General features: G+C 46.5%; 1 protein-coding gene across 1 annotated transcript; it reads left to right on the top strand.

Annotated features, from left to right (window-relative positions):
- Positions 1–1,363: 1,363 nt before the first annotated feature.
- On the top strand, positions 1,364–22,702 carry citb (citron rho-interacting serine/threonine kinase b; the record flags this gene model as incomplete). The annotated part of the gene is made up of 39 exons (XM_083672762.1): positions 1,364–1,507; positions 1,787–1,906; positions 4,481–4,651; positions 4,762–4,815; positions 4,985–5,038; positions 6,950–7,090; positions 7,271–7,396; positions 7,536–7,631; positions 7,919–8,035; positions 8,329–8,438; positions 8,572–8,746; positions 9,210–9,407; positions 9,586–9,639; positions 11,518–11,715; positions 12,861–13,054; positions 13,139–13,274; positions 13,396–13,500; positions 13,615–13,755; positions 13,890–14,000; positions 14,130–14,346; positions 14,622–14,786; positions 15,007–15,030; positions 16,163–16,342; positions 16,610–16,790; positions 17,100–17,188; positions 17,366–17,470; positions 17,562–17,731; positions 18,182–18,226; positions 18,984–19,064; positions 19,252–19,387; positions 19,795–19,934; positions 20,052–20,144; positions 20,234–20,342; positions 20,564–20,692; positions 20,942–21,022; positions 21,175–21,253; positions 21,641–21,814; positions 22,218–22,503; positions 22,679–22,702. The coding sequence occupies 39 exons, from the start codon at positions 1,364–1,366 to the stop codon at positions 22,700–22,702; spliced, it is 4,953 nt and encodes a 1,650-aa protein (XP_083528888.1).
- Positions 22,703–23,052: the final 350 nt, after the last annotated feature.

The raw sequence follows: 23,052 nt of genomic DNA, 5'->3' as shown, positions 1-23,052 counted from the left end.
ACAATGATGTTGGATGTTGTTACTCGTGACTTACATTTCACATTGGATAACCGAAAAAATCAGTTTGCATACGCAGTAGGATTTTTTTTAAAAGGTAAGTGCTGTAAATAAAAGCTTTGAGTCAGCCCCTCAGCGTTCAGGAGAGGTTGTGTATGTACAGTAAAGTGTTTACTGCCATTTCTCACTCCCACGCTCTTTTCTCCTGCAGATTAGTGGCTACAGCCCTCAGCTCTCTAGATAAGACCTGCTCTCTGGGAAAAACTCCAGTACTCACTAAAACACACAACAGGGAGAGACACAAGACACAAATCACAGGTATTATATTCTACACAGATTGCCTCAGTCTGTCAATGTTCTCTGTGTGTCTGTCGGTCTGCTGTGTCGGTCTGCTGTGTCAATCTGCTGTGTCGGTCTGCTGTGTTCTGCTCTGGGGATCTCTGTTGGTGTTCGTACAATGCACCACATGATTTTGCAGTAGAACAATGTTATAGTGTAACGTCACTATCCATAGTGTAACTCTGTGATGGCTGTCTGCTCTGAGACGGGGGTGTCTGTGGTTGGACTGTTCTCTGTGCTGTCACTCTACCCTGCAACACTGCTGTGATGCCTTGTGCTGCTACCCAGAGCTGTGACTATTATGATGCGACCGCTTGCTCTGACTGTGTCTGTATTGTGACTATGTGTGTGTGGTGGCACTACAGTAGGTGCCACTGTGTATCTGTGACTCTGTTGGCAGGCTTGTCCCTGTGATTTGCTCTGCTCCTCAGCCTCCCTAATAGCTTATTTGATTGCGTCCGTCCATCACCCTATTGGCCTATCTCTTTAACCACACATACTGAGATGAATAGAGACTGGGGCTGGGGGGAGAGGGAGGGGGGGGGGAGGGGGTAGGGGGGAAGGGGGATATCACTTCCTGAATCTCCTTAGCCTTTACCTCACCATCTCTTTATAGTGGCCTGCATTCAAAGGAGGTCTATTAGTTTGGCATCCCAATGGAAGTTAATTCTCTGTAAAGTATAGATGTATCTATGTTTGCATTGCTTTCAGGGCACAGTTATGTTCAAATGCATAGCCAAATGGTACTGCAGTACAATTTCAGTGCTGTGCAATTAAATGTCTTAGAATGTTAATATTAAAGGTGCAGCCTTGAGAAATGTTGAGAAATGTTACCACTCTCAATTTCATAGACAGAGCTATGGATGCAAGGACTGACCAAGGATGTACCAATTACAGATTGCCCTTTTATGTATAGATAAAGTGCTTACTGCAAGAAGAAATTGTTTCAGGTGATTGAAGGATACTGTAATGCAGAAATGGTCATGTAAGGTTCTCATTGTGAGGTCTTCCCTGTTGTTCTTTACAGATGGAACAGGAGATCTCTCTAGTCCAGAGGAACATGTCTGATCTGGAGTCAGTGCTGAAGCAGAAGGATGTGGAGCTAAAAGCCTCCGAGACACAGAGGACCATACTAGAACAAGATCTGGCAACATACATCACAGAGTGCAGCGTGAGTGGCACAACAGCAGTGTGTGTTTGTGTGTGTGTGTGTGTGTGTGTGTGTGTGTGTGTGTGTCTGTGTGTGTGAGTGTGCGTGTGAGTGTGCGTGTGTGTGTGCATGTATGCATGTGTGTGTGTGTGCGTGTGTGCGTGTATGTGTGCGTCTGCGTGTGTGTGTGTGTGTGTGTGTGCGTTTGTGTGTGCATGAATGTGTTTGTATGCAATGCTTAAGCCACTGAGTAACTCTGTCGAAGTGTTTATTATGGGTCAGCTTTGTGTGTGTGTTTAGAGTCTGAAGAACAGTCTGGAGCAGGCCCGCATGGAGGTGTCACAGGAAGACGACAAGGCGCTGCAGCTCCTCCATGACATCCGAGAGCAGAGCAACAAGCTGCAGGAGATCAAAGAGCAGGTAGAGCGCCCCCTGTGGGGGAGCAGAGGCCAGACAGAGGTGGGCCATGGACTGTGTAGGGAGGTTATGGGGTGACCGCCCCCTTCCCCTGTGTGAGTTGTGTGGGGTGTGAGGAGAATGCCATCCCTGCCACAGCTGTGTTAATTACAGAGGAGCAGGTGTTGATACCCAGTGTTGATACCCTCATACCACTCCCTGTGCAAGTGCAGTCACTAGACTATTGAACACATGGGCTCTGAAAGATGTCATAGAACCCTATTCATGTAAATTAGTAATACAACTATAGTTTTTTATCGAATAAGGATAATTATAGTTGAGCAACAAATGGTAAAAAGCTTTGAGTGGAAGACTATAGGACTCAGAAATGAGACTTTAATCAGTAACATTGAGGATATCATCTAAGTTTACAGACTGTTGACATGCACCCCTCTCATTCACGCAAGACCTGTCTAGATGACAAATGCTCAGAGGACAACTTTCAAGGTGTCTCTGGGGTTTATCACTCTCTCAGGAAGGATGGCTCCTCTCAACGGAGGGATGCAAAGGAACGACAGATTTACGCTCAGCCAACCATTATTCAAACTGTGTGTGTGTGTGTGTGTGTGTGTGTGTGTGTGTCTGTGTGTGTGTGTGTTTGTGTGTGCATGCGTGTGCCTGTGCCTGTGGGTGAGCGTGTGCTTGTGTGCGTGAGTGTGTATGTGTGCACGCATTTGTGTGTGTGCCCATGGAGAGCATTCGATCAAGAGTTGCCAATTAAGAGATTTAAGACATTGAGGGGCTGACAGTAGAGGACAACAGCAAGAAAGCATGAAAAATCCTCCTCCTGGCACCAAGCAGATTCCCTAAAAAAGGTAATAGAAAAACAACCTGGTTCCCTCAGCAGTTGCTGGCATTGGTTACCAGGCGCAGACTCTACCATTCGAGGGTTGCCATGGCAATGAGAGCCATACCTACAAGTGAAGAGAGTGCTGATGTAGTGGGCAGGCTGTCGTGATGAGTCGCTGGGGCCTTGAATCTTCCATTATGGGAACCAGAGTGTTGATGTTAACCCCTTCACTGCCACCAACTGTGCACTGTGGCCTTCATACCCAGTCTATGGGTATTTGTGGTCGGTTTCCTTACCATTATTATGATACAGTGCACAGGGATGATAAATGCAAACCTGGAAACTAGTTATGTTCCTATGTTATTTTTTTTTAGTCCGCTTTAGGATTTTTTTATTATCAGATGTGCCTTCTAATTTGATGATTTTGAGACCAGCTAAATGATACATAAGGTCTTGAACAGTCTCTCTCACGCGTTGTTTGTTTTTTGAGTCTAGAAGTGTTTCATATCCATGCAGAATGTACTGTATGCAGTGTTGACTCAACAAACATGACATTGAGGATATGGGACATGCCAAGCAATGTAGTCAATACATACAAATTCAGTAAATCCACATTTTATGTGAGAACAAAACGTGTGTGTGTGTGTGTCTGAATCAGCTCTTCTGGTATGCACACTTCTATTTACCCATATTCTACCTTTCTCTAATCTCATCCCCTCTTCTTCCACCCCTGGCTCACTCCTTCATGAGTATCACACAGCTTACTGGTTAAACCCTGGACTGGTTCAATCCTGCTGAGTGATGTTTGTGGGCTGCTGGAGATCCAGTCAGGGACTTGGGGATGGCACTGAGAAGCTGTGATGCTGAGTAGGCCCTTGGTGAAACAAGATTAGAATTTAGTGGCATTGCCATTTGATTTTTTTTTTGTTGTGAGATTCTATTAAAAAGATTCCCAGGGACGTAGATTTATCCAGTTGATGCATCATCCAAATATGAAAGTCAGTCCCCACTGGATAATTAAATGAGTTTAATGGTTTGCTTTATCCAGACAGTTACAGTATCATTTGTACCCAAACATTTACTTTCTTGTTATGGACCTTCAAACCTATAATGGAGGCAAATTAGGTCATTGTGAAAATCCGCTTCTTTCATTCGAGTAATTTATTACAGATTTGACAGAATTAACGAACCTAGCACTCATTTCCTGTGTCACTGCGATGACTGTGACTCATAAAGTGTTCTGCCATTTACTGTAGATGACAGGTGGTCGTCCTGGGAGACACACTCTAGTCATTGATGGAGGAACTCTTACCAGCCTCTGAAACTTAATGAAAACAGGAGGAGCACTTTTAATTGAAATGGGTCTGACGTGGCGCTGGTGAGAGGCTTGCGCTGATGCTATCAGCCGCGCCTGTCGTGTTCCATTGTCAGCTTGCCCTCACTCTCCCTGGGCACCGGTGGGATGCTACTTTTCATTAGCCCTCCTAAACCTTCCTGATAGACAGCTGTGTATGCCACGTGACCTGGCAAGGAGGTGGAAATGAAGGCTGTTAGCTAGGGCTAATTATTCATTAGAAGACAGGGGCACTAAATGATTGTGGCTGGTGCACCTTTTTTCTTGTTCCCTGACTCCTCATTCAACCCACCCCATTATATGTCCTCTTGTGTGTCTTCTCCCCATCTTTCTCACCTAGGCCTTTCTCTCCTCCACTCCTCTCTCATTCCTCCTTCCTCTCGTCCCTCTGCAGGAATACCATGCTCAGCTGGAGGAGATGCGCGTGGCCATCAGGCAGCTGGAAGAGGACCTGTCCGCTGCTCGTCGTCGTAGCGACCTGTATGAGTCTGAGCTTAAGGAGTCCCGTCAGACCAGTGAGGAACTAAAGAGGAAATCTGCAGACTATCAGCAGAGGATGCAGAAGGTCTTCATTTTGATTATGATCTGTTGACTCACCCAATTAGGAGAACTTGAAAGTCAAATGTTGGTTTTGCGAGGAGAGTAACAGCTGATTTTCTCCTGGTTGTCTCTCAGGCCAAGGAACAAGGCAAAGCCGACACTGAGGAGATTCTCTCAAAGCTAGAGAAGGTACATCTGCTTTCCCATTGGCTCACAATGTTGACCTATGGTCCATAAATGAATCGTATTTCAGTCATTAGTTAGGACACCACAGGTAAAACGATGCAGATGGTTTGGTAAGACTTATAGGGCCTGTGGATTGCCAAGCTTACTTACTCCATGCATTTCTCTGTTACAGGCCAATGCTGAACAGCAGATCAAAATCCAGGATCTCCAAGACAAGCTTGCCAAGGTTAGAATATTTTCGTTGAAAAACTTCATATATAATTCATGTTCAGCATATGCTGTAAAGGAACAGGAGATTTAACTAGGTGCTTGTGCTCCCCGCACATAGAAGTGTGAAAAGTCCTCTCTCTCTCTCTCCTGCTAATTGTTAGTGCCGACTCTCCATTGTTAACTGAAACAGATGTGGTCTGAGAATAATGATTATAATAAACTGTCTCTGCTAAATATAGATAGATAGGTACTTTATTGATCCCCAAGGGGAAATTAAGGCTTTACAGCAGCTCACATCACAAACAACCAAACAACAACAACAAAATAAAGTGACAATAGAATAAAATAGGCATTTGAAACATTATATACAGTAGGAACAGTCCAGTATGATTTAACATCCCCCAGCCTGACTCTGATCACCCCGATCGAGCCAGCCGGAGGAGGAGTTCTACAGTCTTACTGCGGCAGACAGAAAATATATCCTATAGCACTCCTTAGTGCATCGTGGTTGTAGTAGTCTGTTGCTAAATGAGCTTCTCTGCTCTGCCACAGTATCATGTACAGGATGGGAGGGATTGTCCATGATGGCCAGGAATTTGGTCCTCATCCTCCTATTGGCCACCTCCTCCACAGTGTCCAATGTGACACTGAGGACAGAACCAGCTTTCCTAATAAGCTTGTTCAGCCTCTTGGTGTCACTTTCCCCCCCAGCATACCACCATGTACAGCACTGCGCTGGCCACCACTGACTGGTAGAACATGTTCAGCAGAGTCCTGCACACGCCAAAGGACCTGAGCCTCCTCAGGAAATAAAGCCGGCTCTGGCCCCTCTTGTACAGGACATTTGTGTTACCAGTCCAGTCCAGTTTATTGTTCAGGTGCACACCCAGGTACTTGTAGCACACCCAGGTACTCCTCCTAAAGTCCACCACCATCTCCTTTATCTCGCTGATATTGAGTAGCAGGTGGTTCTGCTCACACCACTCAACAAAACTGTCCACCAGTCCTCTGTACTTGGTCTCCTAGCCTCCACTGACACATCCCACAATAGCAGAATTGTCTGAGAACTTCTGCAGATGGCAAGTATCTGTGTTGTGCCTGAAGTCCGAGGTATAGAGGGTGAAGAGGAAGGGAGCCAGAAATGTCCCCTGGGGGACGCCAGTGCTGCTCACCACCCAGTCCGACACACATCCCTGCAGCCGTACAAACTGTTGCCTGTTGGTCAGGTAGTTCGTAATCCAGGAAACAATGGGGGAGTCCACCTACACCCTCAGCAGCTTATCCGCAAGTAGTAAGGGCTGTATGGTGTTAAATGCACTTGAGAAGTCAAAGAACATTACCCTCACAGTGCTGCCAGCCTTATCTAAATGTGAGTGAGCTCTGTGTAGCAGGTAGATGATGGCATCATCCACACCAATGTCTGCCTGGAAGGCAAACTGCAAGGGCTCCAAGGAAGTCTTCCCCAGGGTCCTCATGTGTGCTAGCACCAGTCTTTCCATGGCCTTCTTGATGTGAGATGTCAAGGCTACTGGTCTATAGTCATTCAGAACACTGAGGTTCCTTTTCTTTGGTACCGGTACCAGGCAAGATGTTTTCCACATTGATGGGACCTTTTCCAGACTGAGGCTTAGGTTAAAGAGGTACTGGAGTACTCCACACAGCTGGTCTGCACAGACTTTGAGCACCCTCGGGCTCACACTGAGAACCATAATTAAAACCATAATTAGTGAGTTTCTGCTTAATAACCAGCAATCAAATATTTCTGTCCCATCTGCTACCATTTATCTTGTTGTAGATTAAAATTAAATTAAAACATGGTCCGTTATTTTGTAGAAATCGGCTTGTCTAAGTGGGCTCTAGCAGTACAATAAATCAAATAGGTGTCATGTCAAAGACAGACAGTGTTTTCTATCCTCGCATAATGCAGGCAGCAAAGGCGAGTACAGAGGCCACAGACCTGCTGCATAGCATCCGTGTCGCAAAGGAACGCATGGAGCGCGAGCTGGAGAGACTGCAGACCAAGGAAGACTCCAGTGACAGCCTGCGCAGACGCCTACGTGAGACAGAGGTACACACAACACAAAACTGACAGACATAAGACAAGAACAAATCAGAGACAGAACTCATTGAGAGAAGTCGCTTTCACTGGTTGCAGCTGACCTCTGCTGAGCAGCCTGTGTATATATGTGTGTGTGTGTGTGTGTGTGTGTGTGTGTGTGTGTGTGTGTGTGTGTGTGTGTGTGTCTAGGATGGCAGGAAGACCCTGGAGAACCAGGTGAAGAGGCTGGAAATTGTGGAGCGCAGAGAGAGTAAGCTGAAAGAGGACATCCACAGCAAGGGCCATCAGATCCAGCAAATGGCAGATAAGATCTTGGTAAGCTATGGCTGGATAGAAGAGACCCCTCCCCCCATTCCCCTCCAACTGATATCAGAGACAACATTAACAATGTGAGGTATATTGCAACAACCATGTGTGACATAATCAATGTATACTCCTGTATTTGTTTGTGTAGGAACTGGAGGAGAGCCTCCGGGAGACCCAGTCCACAGCCCACCGCACGGAAACACACCTGGAGCAGAAGGAGAAGCTCTATGAGGATAAGATCAAGGTAGAGGTTCAGAGCATCAGTACTCCTGTTGAATCATGCTCTCGTGATGGGACTGAGACATGTACACTCAAGTGTCACCTTCAGACCATGAAGATGCCCTCTTGGTCTCATGGTAGACACTTGGGTCTTCCACATGGGAGAACCCTGTCTGTCACATAGACACACAGCATTATTGGCCACTAGGACTATATCATTGAAGGTTGGGGTCTACAGTATAGTCTATCTGGACACAGATGTTTTTTTATAGCCTTATTGATATTCTGACGGTGCCTTCTCCTGTTGAGTAGGTGTTGGAGTCCCAGATGAAGGCAGACATGGCTGATAAGGAGATGTTGGAGTCCAGTCAGAGCAAGTATGAGGAGGAGGTCCGGGAGAAGTGTGACATCATCAGTGAGCAGAAGGCGGTAAGAGCTGGCCAGCAGGGGTATGACATGGCCTGGGCTATTTTCATATTAATCACACTGACATAGATTTCAAATCTGGAATAACCTGTTGCTAGGCTACTGTTAAATCACATTTGTTGTTTTGTTTACAGCAGTAGTGCCGTATGCTTTACACGCATGGTGAAGGGTTCATGTGTTTGCAGCACATACATACATGTTAAGACTCATGAGTAATGCCTTTTGTTGAAACTTGATCTGTTTTACAGTAAGTTGTTTGAGACAGACATGTTCTTGTCCATACCTCTCCATCACAGACCATCAATGCCATGGACTCCAAGATGAACAGCCTGGAGCAAAGGATTGCTGAGCTGTCAGAGGCCAACAAACTGGCAGCCAACAGCAGCATCTACACCCAGAAGAACATGTGAGTGCTGTGGAGCATACTAGTAGACTAATGCTGATGTGTACAGCAGTAAGGCCTCCCTATACTATCTCCCCTTATTGATGTGGTTGATATGAGCCTCACTGTGCTCTGTCTCTGTGTGTGGGCCTGACAGGAAAGCCCAGGAGGAGATGATCTCTGAGCTGAGGCAGCAAAAGTTCTACCTGGAATCCCAGGCAGGGAAGCTAGAGGCCCAGAACGCCAAGCTGGAGGAACACCTGGAGAAGATGAGCCAGCAGGAGCAGAGCAACAAGAGTCGCGTGATGGAGCTGGAGACCAGGTTGAGAGAGGTAAGGAGAGGAGGAGTGCCGAGTGGGAAGGTCAGGGAGTGAAGGAAGGGAGAGGGGGAGGAGAGGAGAGGGGGGAGAGGGGGAGGAGAGGGGTTGGGGAGGGCAAGGGGAGAGAGGTGAGGAGAGGGGGGAGGAGAGGGGGAGGGGGAGAGAGGAGAGGGCAGGGGGGAAAGTAGAGGGGAGGGCAAGATAAGGAGGGGGGAGGGCAGAGAGGAAGGTCAGTGAGAGGAGGAGAGGAGAGGGCAGAGAGGTTAGGCTTGGAGGGACGTGGAGAGGAGCCAGGAGAAGTTATGCCAGCGAGGGGTCATGTAGGGTGAAATGCCACGCTCCCCTGTGGGTGTTCTGCCAGATCAGCAACCATCTAAATCTCCTCGTCTGAGAGGGTGACTCAACTCTACAGTATGTGACTCTCTCCTCTCGCTGACCTCTTTCCGTCTATCCCCTCTCCTCTCTCCTGTGTCAGACCGGCCTGGAGCACGAAGAGCAGAAGCTGGAGATCAAGCGCCAGGTGACGGAGCTGACTCTGTCGCTGCAGGAGCGGGAGTCTCAGATCAGCGGGCTGCAGGCGGCACGCCACTCCCTGGAGAGCCAGCTGCAGATGGCCAAGTCTGAGCTGGAGGACACCACAGCCGAGGCAGAGGAGGAGATCACTGTGCTCAGGGTGAGAGCAGAGGGGTTCACACTGGAGCTACAAGTTCACTTCACTCTAACATGACATACAGTAAACAACAACACAGGTATTATAACCGTCCCTTTCTCTCTCTCTCTCTCTCTCTCTCTTTCTCTTCCTCTCTCTCTCTCTCTCTCTCGCTCTCCCCTTCTGTCTGTCTTCTGTCTAGGCTCACCGAGACGAGCTCCAGCGCAAGTTTGATGCCTTGAGAGACAGCTGTGCGGTACACCACCCTCTTGTATTGTTTTCTTTCTTGTTCTTCCTCTGATTTCTCTAGATCTCTCCTTTCCTCTCTTTCTTTTTCTTTATTTTCTCTCTCTCTCTCTCTCTAAAACTGGAGGGCATTATTTAAGCTCAGTTGAATCAGATACAATCAGCTATTATACATTTTTCATTGGTAGTGTTTTCACTCATCACACTCAGGAAAAAGTGTTTTTCAGGAAAAAGTACGCTATCGTGGCTTCATGTTATCTCTCTTTTTTCAACCCCCACAACTATTCCTAATACTTACTGTAATACATACTCAATATCAGCTTGCTTTCTGCTGGTCCTCCATTTTGGCCCAGAGTAGAATAATAGTTCTGTATTGTGTTTGGTTTGATGTGAAAAATGTTTACCCTTATCTACCATTTCCATATCTCTTTGTTGTCGAGTGTGTGGAGAATAGCCCTGTGAAGATGAGGTTATTATGTTGTGGGGGATTTAAAAACCTCACAAAAGTCACATTGTTTGAATTACCGCTGGGACTCATTGTGGTTAATACATAATGGTCTCTCTTTATCCCTTTGCCCTACTTTTGAGATCCTCCCACTCGCAAGCTGTTGAGAAAGAGCATTCTCTGTCGATTGAGTTGCCCAGTTTTCAGGCGATTATTGCTAAGTTCAGAAACAAACTGAGGTTGTTATATGCCACCTGATTACCCCTGCCTAATTGTACATGGGGAACCATTTGTGTTTTTGTGAGTTGAGTTAGACTGGTGGTCATGTACCATTCAAAAACATCGGTAATGGAACATGGGTGAGGCCACATTGACATCATGATTCAGAGCATCATTAGATGTTATAAAATATTCACACTGATGGATGTTATGAAACCAGGTTTGAGGTAAAGGACAGCTTTGTGTGGCTTCGGTATCCAGGCTGTTGTTGTTCATTAGCTTGTTGACGTTGCCCATTAAATTATAGCTTGTAGTGAATTCTACTAACTAACGCCAATGAAAGGAAACTAGGATCTTGACTTCCACAAATTGTCTGCTGTGGGGCAAGTCGTGTTTGTGTTCCTCATTACAGCTGGTATTGTTTTGGGCTGTGTTGACGCTTGTGTGGAGGAGACAGAGCTTGGGATATGATTTATTGTATATTTTTATTCTGCATGTTTGAATGGAGAGGGGACATGGATGATGACCAGAGCCCAGTGTATCAGACCCATGGTTGTCCTCCCTCCTCCCTCCCTTGAGTATTTTGTTGCTCCTCTCAGGCCACAGCAGCCCCCAGGGGAATGGGAGGACTGGCTCAGTGGAGAGAACACTAATTTACTTACTGTACTGCTTGGCTTCTCTCCCTTCACTGCCCTGTAGTCCTTCATGGTACACCGGCTCTAACTAGATGCTTCATCAACCCCTAACCCCTCATTTGCATACAGTCTGCAGTCCACACTTCCATCCTGGCTGATTAAGAGGAGAGAATGGTGCAGATGAATTGATTAGTAGGCTGTCTGCTCAGCTCTTAGAGAGAGACATGAATACTGTATGACAGAGGGAAGTTGCTTAGATATTTATCTACAATTGTAAGATGAATACCCTATTATGCTGCACTGAAATTCTCTGTCTAGCGGAAACTCATGTTGACTGCCTCAGGTAATTCAACAATATGCTCCTGTGTCAGTTTGAATTCAACCTATAAATTCGAATGAGTATCTTTTCACTCTTGTTATAGTCAAGGTTTATCCATCAACCCCCCCAAACATTGTATTCATATATCCCTCCTTCCTGTCAATCACTCGGACACATCATATATATTTCACAAGATTCTAATTTCATGCAGAGTTCTGTCAATCCATGGTGTTGTCAGTCTGTTGGTGAGTGTTCTTCTCCATCCCTCAGGTGATCACGGACCTGGAGGACCAGCTGACCCAGTTGACCCAGGAGAACGCAGAGTTGAACAGACAGAACTTCTACCTGTCCAAACAACTGGACGAGGCCACAGACGAGACAGAGGACAGGCTGCAGCTCAGTCAGGACGTGGAAAGCCTACGCAGGGAGGTGGCCGACCGCGAGATGCACCTCAACAACCAGAAACAGGTCTGTCTCTGGTCCTCGTTTTCTCTTTCTCTGTCTAATTCTCTCTATCTCTCTATCCCTCTCTGTCTCTCTCGCTTTCTCACACACACACACACACAATCATCTTCCTCAACAAACAGTCACAGGTGACACAGACATCCAACCAACTAGGACAGTGTGAGAGGAGAGAGAGTGAGAGAGAGAGAGAGGGCACAATCAGGCAGTAGATATTGGAGATGTTCAAGTGTTATGTATGTAGCTCTGCGAAAGAGGTGGTTGTGTGATGCGCTCTGCCCCTGTGGGAGGGTGTGTGTGTGGGCGTTCAGTAGCGCTCTCAGTCTCTTCGTCCTAGCGGTTGTGTAACGAGGGATGGAAGTCATAGACGAGGGATCCGACCGTGAGTGGGAGGAATGTGTCATCCCCATCGTTCCCAGGTCGTGTACAGACCTGAATGCCTGGACTTCACAGGGCCCTGGTGCTGCTGCTGCTTCTGCAACTGCTATATTTGTCTCCCAGTGCTTGTCTCAAGGAACCCTAACATCAAATTCAGTATGAGACATAAGCGATATGCATATATATATATATATATATATATATATATATATGTATATATATATATACAGTACCAGTCAAAAGTTTGGACATACCTTGCCAAGAGTGTGCAAAGCTGTCATCAAAGCAAAAGGTGGCTACTTTGAAGAATCTAAAATATAAAACATATTCTGGTTTGTTTAACACTTTTTTGTTTACTACATAATTCCATATGTGTTCTTTCATAGTTTTGATGTCTTCAATATTAATCTGCAATGTAAAAAATAATAAAAATAAAGAAAAACCATTGAATGAGAAGGTGTGTCCAAACTTTTGACTGGTACTGTATATATATATATATATATATATATATATACAGTATTGCCTTTATGATTCTCAGAGGTGATACTTGCACACCTATTCTAATTGTACGCACAACCCTAATTGTCACTAATGTTACTGATGTTCAGAATCTGACGTTATCTATCAGTTTGTACCTGCAAGAACTCCCCCTCCACTAGAGTAGATTCTGAGAACAAACTGCCACCATATTAGGATTGACAAAATTCCTTGACCATTATGAAGTTGTAAGTCCTCCACATGCCACCTTCCCGTGGGTCGATGTTGTCTGTTAGAACATTGAGACATTGAAGACCACGTGCACCATGCTGGAGGAGCAGGTGGTGGAGCTAGAGAGCCTGAATGATGAGCTGTTGGAGAAGGAGAGGCAGTGGGAGGCCTGGAGAGGAGCCCTGGAGGACGAGAAGAACCAGGCTGAGAGGAGGACCCGGGAAATCCAGAGACTGCTGGACAATGAGAAACAGAACAGGTAACACACACGCAGGCATGCACGCAAGGAAAGCACACACATACAGTACACTCATACGGACCACTCATCTCTCCCTTTCTGCAGGCTGCGTGCAGACCAGCGCAACTCAGAGTCTCGTCAGGCTGTGGAACTGGCAGTGAAGGAGCACAAGGCCGAGATCCTGGCCCTGCAGCAGGCCCTCAAAGACCAGAAACTGAAAGCAGAGAGCCTCTCTGACACAGTAAGCCTACCTGTGTGTGTGGGGTGTGTGTGTGTGTGTGTGTGTGTCAGTCTGTCTGTCTGTCTGTCCCCCTGGGATGAGAGTGGGCAGACATGTACACTTTCCTGTCTCTGTCCTCTAGCTGAATGACTTGGAGAAGAAGCATGCCATGCTGGAGATGAATGCCCGTAGTCTGCAGCAGAAGCTGGAGAGTGAGAGGGACCTGAAGCAGAGGATGCTGGATGAGGTGTGTTCCATTTTCCATTCAGTCCATTTTTTATTTGTATAGGATGATAAATCACTCAAAGTACAGTGAAGAGTTTATGGAAATTACATGTATTCTGTTTGTTCTCCTCCAAAGCAATCGAAGCTGCAGCAGCAGATGGATGTTCAAAAGACTCACATCTTCCGCCTGACCCAGGGGCTGCAGGATGCTCTGGACCAGACAGACCTTCTGAAGACTGAGAGAACAGACCTCGAGTACCAGCTGGAGAACATCCAGGTACTGTCACTCCCACACATGCATGCACATACTGTATACATGCTAAACGCACACATGAATGCACAGACACTCTCAATGAGGTACATGAGGAGAAATTCACCGCCATAGTAATGTTCAATTAGCTCCACCTGCAGGCTGTGTTCTCCCATGAGAAGGTGAAGATGGAAGGGACCATCACCCAGCAAACCAAACTCATAGACTTCCTCCAGGCCAGGGTGGATCAGGGCGGCTCCAAGAAGAAAAAGGTGAGACACACCTTATCATTTCAAGGGCACCTTCAACTAGCTCTCTCTACGGACCTCCTATTTCCTCTCAAAATTGTTCAGGATGGGATTTGTCCATGACAGGCATTTGTGTGTTTGTTTGTGTGCCAGGGTCTATTTGGACGGCGCAGAGAGGACCTTCTGGCAGCCATGGCTGCCCAGGGCCAGTCCCAGGTGCCCCAGGTGTCTCCTGTGCCCTCTGTGACGCCGGTGCCCCTACAGTACAGTGACATGAAAGTGGCCCTGGACAAGGAGCGTTCACGCTCCTCCGAGCTGGAGGACACACTGCAGAAGATGAGACTGGAGCTGCGCTCCCTTCGAGAGGAAGGTGAGTATGCAGTTATACTGTAGCCTATCGCTGAAGGTCACTCCACCGCATGCTGCGAGCAAAACGACAAATTCATCTGTAGCACTCAGTGTTGTTGTCATATCTTGGGGAAGCTGATTTGTACAGGTTAAACAAACACCTCATCTCTCTCTTTCTCTGTCTCTCTCTGTCTCTCTCTCTCTTTCTCTCTCACACACACACACACACACACACACACACACACACACACACACACACACACACACACACACACACACACACACACACACACACAGCGGTCCAATACAAGGCTCTGGAGCATGGCACTCCTGCCACCCCGGGAACAACGCGGCAGCAGATGATGATGTCTGCCATGGTGAAGTCCCCTGAGCACCAGCAGGGTCCAAGCAGCATGGCCTCCTCCAACTCTGGCCGCAGGAAGGATGCAGCAACCCCAGAGGGTGAGTCTGGAAGAGGAAATGGAGGAGTGTTCAGGCACAGCTAATACACCTCTGGACCACTAACTCTAGAATGATCTACATACTGTATTGTACTGTAGACGTTTTTGACTTCACAGACAATCTTTATCTTTTTTTCCTGATGGCCGTACTACATACAACTCCTGCATATCCTCCTCCTTTTACCTTAGAACACTTATCCTCATTTTCTCTCACACTGCAGAAAGAAGGAGGGTCACTTTCGAAAGTAAGTTGTCCAACTCTAACTCACAGAGCTCTCGGTTTGCTATCCCCTCTCCCCTCTCACCTCTCTACCACACCTCTTTATGGGCCAGATTTTAAAAGCTCTGCACGAGGATCAAACGGCAGTTTTTCATTGGTATGAAGAGTATGGTATGAAATACTACTGTATAGTTATAATTGCGGTTTCCAATCTTTGCATTGGAGTTGCCAGTCTTGACTGTCACTGAATTATTTAAGCTCTGAAGTTAAAATTCACCAATGAATTATTCAAATATTTGCATCACAAGTAACTGTACATGTTTACTGCATACATAAAACATTAAGACAGTTTTCTCTGCTGCTCACAGTATTGGTTTATCCACCCCCAAGTATACAGCATGCACCACGTGCTGGTGGCCTGTGGATCTAACCCAGCAGATGGTACTTGTATACAGTTGGTTACATAACTAGTTATCCTATACTGTAAGCACCTACCCTAATCCATTATGTGTTGCGATGTACAGTGTGTCTATATGATCACTGGACAGATGGGGCTGAAAAACACTAACCATGTCCAGTTTAGCAGTAGAGTTCTTTGTTCAGTGAAACTTGCTCCCTCTCAGTGCACGGCTTTAGAAATCTGATGCGATAGCCTTCTTTTCGCCGAAACTTTTAATTAATTATTATTTTTTTTAAACTTTTAATTAAAACAATTAATTTAATCCTCACACTGCTAAACTCTGCCCTGCACTTTGAACCACTGCAACCCAACCCTGAGCTGCACATTCTACACGGGGGGTATATGACACACCTCTCAACCTATCTCACCTACCTTGCACTGTTTGAACCTATGAATTATTTCTCTCAATAGGAACATCCCTGGATGCATGTGCCATACACATACACTTACAAGTTCCAGTCCTGAACTGAACACAATGGTGGATTAACATTCAAATAAACATTTTTCTTTTTCATTTTGATGCCGTTGTGTTTGAATACTTCAACCTCATGTTGGTAATGTTTTTTTCTTCCTACCCTTATTTTCATAGCTGCCATGGCATGGTGCATTGAGGTTTCTGCTCTAAATGATTGTTGTCCGGCTCAATGACTGTTGTTAGAGATTTCCTCTCCTCACCGTCTTCCCTGGTTTTGTTCAGAATACGGCCGTCGTATGAAGGACAGTCAGAGGGACAGGGAGAGGGAGAGAGAGAGGGACAGGGACAGGGTTAACCACAACACTCCCCACCGCTTCACCGTGGGACTCAACATGAGGGCTGCTAAGTGTAACGTGTGCTTGGATACCGTACACTTTGGCCGCCAGGCTGCCACCTGTATCGGTATGTTCGAACTACTCTCTTTTTCCCTACAACACAGTACCCATGCAGGGCAGACTTCTGATGCAGAGGAGGCTGGTGGAGGTAGAAGTCGGAGGACGGACTCATTGTAATCCAATGGAATGGAATGAGGAGGCATTCCTTAAGCCGGTCCTCCAATTTCTACCTCCACCAGCCTCCCTCTATAATCTGATGAGGCTCTCACAGAGGGATGGCCTGTGTTGTTGTCTTTACATCCCTTCTAGTAACAGTGTTTTTTCTCTTCTTCAGAATGTCACGCTTTGTGCCACCCGAAATGTTCCCCCTGCCTTCCAGCCACGTGTGGCCTGGCCAGCGACTGTGTCCTACACATGTCTGAGGCGCTGTGCAGGGACAAAGGCAGCTCCCCTGCCCTGCAGCTCAAAGAGGCCAGTGGACATGTGCGTCTGGAGGGCTGGATGAAGCAGCCCAGGTGGGTCTCAGAGTAAGCTGAGCAAAACTGCAGAATACCACAACTCGTCCTCCACAAGTTTGATTGGTTTGTACTGATTTAGGATCTCTCCTATCTGACATCATTGTAATGGATTTGGTATAAGGTCAATTAGCCCCCTGTTGTGATAGACGAATAGCCTATGCCAATATGCTCCAGACAGACTGTGGTGGTTTGTGGTTGTCCAATTACAGACCTGTGTGTGTGCGTGCTCGTGTGTGTGTGTGTGTGTGTGTGTGTGTGCGTGCGCGTGTGTGTGCGCGTGTGTGTGTGCGTGTGTATGTTCTGCAGGAATGGGAAGCGTGGCCAGGGCTGGGAGAGGAAGTATGTGGTTCTGGATGGGACTAAGGTGGCCATCTACGAGACAGAGCCCAGAGAAGGTTCCAAATTGTTTCCCTGCCCCAATATTTAAAATACCTATATCTCATTATTGTCCAAGAACATGTCTGATTTTCATAAGCAATGTGTTTCCAATCAGCTTGTTGATTGTGTTGACAGTGTGACTGCTGCCAGTGCCTGATGGTCTGTGTCCCAAGAGTTCTCTGTGTGTGTTTCAGACTCAGTGACGCCTCTGGAGGAGTTTGAGTTGTGTCTGTCTGATGGAAATGTGACCGTGCATGGGGCCGTGGGGGCGTCTGAGCTGCCCAACACCGCCAAGTCAGGTACTGTACACCAAACACTGACACCCCTGGTAAATATAATTGCACACTGTCAGGATCTATGCTTTGGAGTGACCGTGCATTGCCTGTGCAGATGTGCCCTACGTGCTGAAGCTGGAGTCTCACCCCCACACCTCCTGCTGGCCGGGCCAGACTCTCTTCTTCATGGCTCCTAGCTTCCCTGATAAGCAGCGGTGGGTGGCTGTGATGGAGTCTGTGGTGGTAGGAGGGCGCACCTCGCGGGAGAAGGCTGAGGCAGACGCAGTGAGTACCACAGTAGCTGTTGTGTTTAAGGGGGTATTTGATCTGTCCCAGTTGTCTACTGACTCAAATCATAGAGGGTTTAAGCATCACCTTTTACTGTATGGGGGTTATTTTAAAAACGTTACCACCGCAGCAAATGTGCGTTCTGTCAATGTACTGTACTTTCTTTATGAATTGTTAATTGTTTTACAGTTTCCATAACAGGTGGTCAATATACGGCAGCAATTTAGTTTCATGAATAACCCCTGATGTCGCATATATGTGTCATTAATTGTCCCCTTCTTCTCTCTCTCTCTTTCTCTCTCTCTCTCGCTTTCTCTCTCTCTCTCTCTCTCTCTCTCTCTCACACACCTGTTTGTTGCTTTTTCATTATGTCATGTCCTGTATGTGGGCATGTTTTGTTGATTTGCTCTATTCTACCCATTCTATTGGGTTTCACTGTGCACATAGGCTGCTGTGTCCAAAAGACAGATGGCTCTGTCTCCTCTTGTCCAGGTAACGAGTCCCACGAGGCTGCGTTTGTCTGCTGTCCTGTTGGTACAATACACACAGACACACTCTTACACACAGACACAGAATACACACATAGGCCTACACATGTACGCACACACACACATGCACACGCACACGCACATGCACTACGCACACTAAAAGTACTTTCCTATGGTCACACAGAACACTGTAGTGCATGTGTGCGTCATTGTGTCATGGGTATGTGTTCATCTTTCCTGCTGTGTTCACCTCATCAGATGTGACACCCCTCACTCCTCCCACCACCCTTTCCTCTATTGTCATGTCAAAACTGTGTTGAAGTGACTGTTGACCGTAGTCGTGACAATCTTTTCTTTTGCCCGGTGTTTCCTCAGATACGACTAAAAATAAACACAACCTTTAGGCGTATGACAAAGTCTTCATTTGTAAAGCTCAAAAGAGGGGCCTAGTTTTATCCTATGCATGTCATAGATCTCCCTATAGCAAGGACCAGTGGTCAGGCAGTTCTTACTCCTTACCTGTTCTCTCCTCCATGCTGTTTCTCTACCCTGTTCAAACTCCGTTACCCTGTCTCTCTGCACCCACACAGACCTGGCACTGCACTTCCTGCATACAGAATGTGCTAGCCCCCCAAATCTCTTTCTGTTCCCTCACAAAGCCTGCAGTCCTCACGACTGTCTCTCTCTCTCTCTCCCTTCATGTTGAAGCTGTGAAGCTCCTGACCCTGTCTTGACCCTACTACCTTTCTCCCCTCCATCAGAAACTGCTGGGGAACTCACTGTTGAAGCTGGAGGGAGATGACAGACTTGACATCAACTGTACCCTCCCCCTCACAGATCAGGTACTGGCATAAACAGATGATAAAGTATATGGGCCTACCCTTACTACCCTTAAACCAGTCTTCCGCTAGTATGCTTTCACTGTGTTTCTCTTGCTTATGCCTCGAACATATCATATCTGTATCGTTGCTATGTGATGGTCATTTATTCCATTATCAGTGATGTGAGTGTGGTCTCTTTCCCCCATAGATAGTGTTAGTGGGCTCTGAGGAGGGTCTTTATGCCCTGAATGTGATCAAGAACTCCCTGACCCACATCCCCGGCCTGGGCTCAGTCTTTCAGATCCACATCATGAAGGAGCATGAGAAGCTGCTGATGATTGTTGGTGAGCCATCTGACCTGACCTCCGTCCGTGACAACAGGATGTCATCAATCTTTACAGGAAAAATGAATAAGAACAAAGGGAGATGATAAAAGCACAAGATTAAAACAAAGGAAGATAATCAAAGTATTATCACCATAGAAGTTCAAAGAGTAAAAACAAAGATCAAGAGACGACTGTAGAGACTAACGCATTGTAATACAATTAGGACAGGGAAAAAAACAAGGTTTACTCCTTTTTTACAAGGAAAAAAGAACAGCTTAACAAGTACTGTACATCAAACATAAGGTCATCTTTAATTCATTCTCAGGGAAAGACTAGCAGCATCATAGAGTCTTAGTTACAGTAATGAGTCAATCAATGTTCCCCTGCTCTGGTACAGAGGTGTAATGTATGTGTTTGTCCTGTAGGGGATGAGAGGGCGCTGTGTCTGGTGGAGATCAAAAAGGTGAGGCAGTCTCTAGCCCAGTCCCACCTGCCTGCCCAGTCTGAGCTCGCACCTTTCATCTTTGAGACAGTGAAGGGCTGTCACCTCTTTGCCGCAGGGCGGGTACGTTCACCACCGGCTCTCATCTTGTATCCTACCAGGCTTATTTTTAATTGGTCATGCCTTGGCTGAAGAAACACTGAACTGTGTCACTGACCTTATGGATTTGTCTTTTTACAGATAGATAATGGGCCATGTATCTGCGCCGCGATGCCTAACAAGATAACAGTTCTGCGTTACAACGACAATCTCAACAAATTCTGCATTCGCAAGGTTTGTGACCCCAATTGTGAACTCGACTATGAACGATAAATACATAATTGGATTCCCCCCCATGACCCTTGTGAACTCACCCCTCTCAGGAGATTGAGACTCTGGAGCCCTGCAGCTGCATCCACCTGACCAGCTACAGCATCATCATCGGCACCAACAAGTTCTATGAGATAGAGATGAAACAGTTTGTACTGGAGGGTGAGTCAGTGTGCCAATACTAAGGCAGCTTTTTTAAGCCTACAAGTTCAACTCAATAACCCACAACAGTATCTGAAAAATGAAATGTGACCACTCCAAAACTGGAATGAATATGAATTAGCCTCTGCTGGTTGTAGGTTTGGATGATACTACTGTACAAATCTAGAGTGGTGGTGACGATGTCTATGACGTGTATGCTATATTGTATGTGGACCCTCCAGAGTTCCTGGACAAGAACGACGTGTCGCTGGCCTCAGCTGTGTTCGCTGCCTCCTCCCACAGCTTCCCCATCTCCATCATGCAGGTCACGAGCACCCTGCAGAAAGAGGAGTACCTGCTCTGCTTCCATGGTGAGCTCCACGGTCTCCTCTGACCGAAAAACCCTGTTTGAGAATGTCAACATTTCTAAATCCTTCATCTACTGTAATGTGATATTTCTCCAGCTTACAATATCTGATATTGATTGTCCTCTTTAGCTGTACATAGGGGATGCTGTACGTGTTGCCCGCCCACACAGGCTACACTGCCCACACACGATTCTAGAACAGTCCAAGGAACATCCAATAGCACAGTAATTAACGGCTGTTTTTCTGTGACAGAGTTTGGAGTGTTTGTGGACTCGTATGGACGGAGAAGCCGCACTGAAGAGATCAAATGGAGCCGTCTTCCTCTGGCCTTCGGTGCGTAGGCTTTATTCTACACGCCACAGTACATTTCCACACACTGTGTGCTCAACAATGTCCTTGAAAAGACTGTTCTAGTCTATCTATATGTTATATGAAATGTACACATGTCTATGTAGTACATCCAGTTCTTTCTTTCTCTGACCCAGCATACAGAGAGCCCTACTTGTTTGTGACGTACTTTAACTCCTTGGATGTCATCGAGGTCCAGGGACATGCTGCACTTGGGTAAAACAAACTGCCTCTGCTTGACACTGATAGCAGTACTCAATACTTGTCTTACAGTTGTCTTGTGTTTGTGTTTGGTTTGATTATGCAGCCACAGTCAAATACCACATATTTAGAATAATACACACAATAAGGAGAGAACCTCAAATGTGTCTGTCTTTATCGTCAGTTTTTACAGATTGTGCAAATAGGCAAACATTATTGATTCATTTATCCAGTACTCTCTTCCTTATGTTGTCCAGTTAGTTTCAAAGTTTGATTGTCATACCTAACCCTAAAAAAAAGTCAAACATAACATGTAGTTACCTTCTCTAAACCCACTAAAGCTTTGGTATTTGATGACATCATAATGCACAATACTCATCTCCCTCCCTGTACTGTGTTCAGTCCTCCAGTCCTAGCTCACCTGGACATCCCCAACCCCCGCTACCTGGGCCCAGCCATCTCATCTGGGGCCATCTACCTGGCCTCGTCCTATCAGAACAAGCTGCGGGTCATCTGCTGTAAGGGCAGCCTGGTCAGGGAGTCTGGAGAGTTGCAGAGGACTGGTTCCAGTCGAGGGTGAGCTCCTGTTGCTCCAGAACTCATATTGGTTTGATTCCAAACATTTTTTTACCTACAGTGAACATCATCATAGGTACTTATAGTAAACTACCATCAACTATGAATAATGTGAAGTCAACCAAGGCAAATATACAAACAAGACATCACACATCAAAAGTTGTGTGGGTCTACACTGCCACCTACTGTTTATATACTAATTTCTGTTCATATACTGTATATCTAGAGTAGCCTATACACAGTTCAAACTCAGCTCAAATGTTACCTTAAGGTTAACGTCCAAACATTATGCAATGCATTGTTATTGTTCTGCCAAAGGAACATTTCCACTCTTGACATTTTGAGCTGAAATAATGCCTCACTTTGAAGTGCATCTGTCTACATGTTTTGACCACGGCAGAAGTCCCAGTAAGCGAGGCCCGCCCACATACACTGAGCACATCTCCAAGCGTCTGGCCTCAGGGCCCGGTAGTCATGAGGGGCTGCACCGTGAGCCCAGCACACCACACCGCTACCGGGAGGGCCGCACTGAGTTCCGGAGGGACAAGTCCCCCGCACGCCCACTGGAAAGGGAGAAGTCCCCAGGCAGGGTGCTGGACTGCCGCAGGGAGAGGTCCCCTGGGAGGTTTGACGACCGTTCTCGACCCCACGCAGGCTCCGGCCGCACACAGCTCACCCCTGTCAACAAGGTACAAGCAACACACAACCGCAGGGATGACTCTCTGAGGGAGCCGCTATCCAAACAATAGTCACTTTAAATAGATTTTCCCAAACAAGTGTATGATTGATTGATTGATTGATTGTGAAGCTGTAACACATATTGCATGGCTCCCTGTGACAGTCTCTATGGTCATCTCTGTACAGGTGTGGGACCAATCGTCTGTGTGAACTTGATTCCAACCTGTGTGAGTACAACCCATGGTCCTTCAAAGAGGCTGAGGAGAGAGGAGCAGCGTGAGCCCCTGTCCACGCTTGCACATGGCTATGCCCTCAAGGGAAGACAACCAAGTCATCCCCATCGCCTGTATATAGTGCAATCTCAATCCATTTACCAACACATACACTGTTGCACTGAGGGACATTTCCTTTGACAATCTTCTCTGTTCTGATATGTGTGCTCATGAGCAAAAGCCCCAAGGCAGATAATGGTCTAACAGAGCATCATTTGCTAGGAAAGCTTGTTGATCTAGTGGGTCAAGGATATAATCTTTATAGAATAATCAAAGTTGTAAATATTG

This window comes from Argentina silus (genome assembly GCF_951799395.1).
Source record: "Argentina silus genome assembly, chromosome: 7".
Taxonomy (NCBI): domain Eukaryota; kingdom Metazoa; phylum Chordata; class Actinopteri; order Argentiniformes; family Argentinidae; genus Argentina; species Argentina silus.
This window is presented reverse-complemented; position numbering and strand designations above follow the sequence as displayed.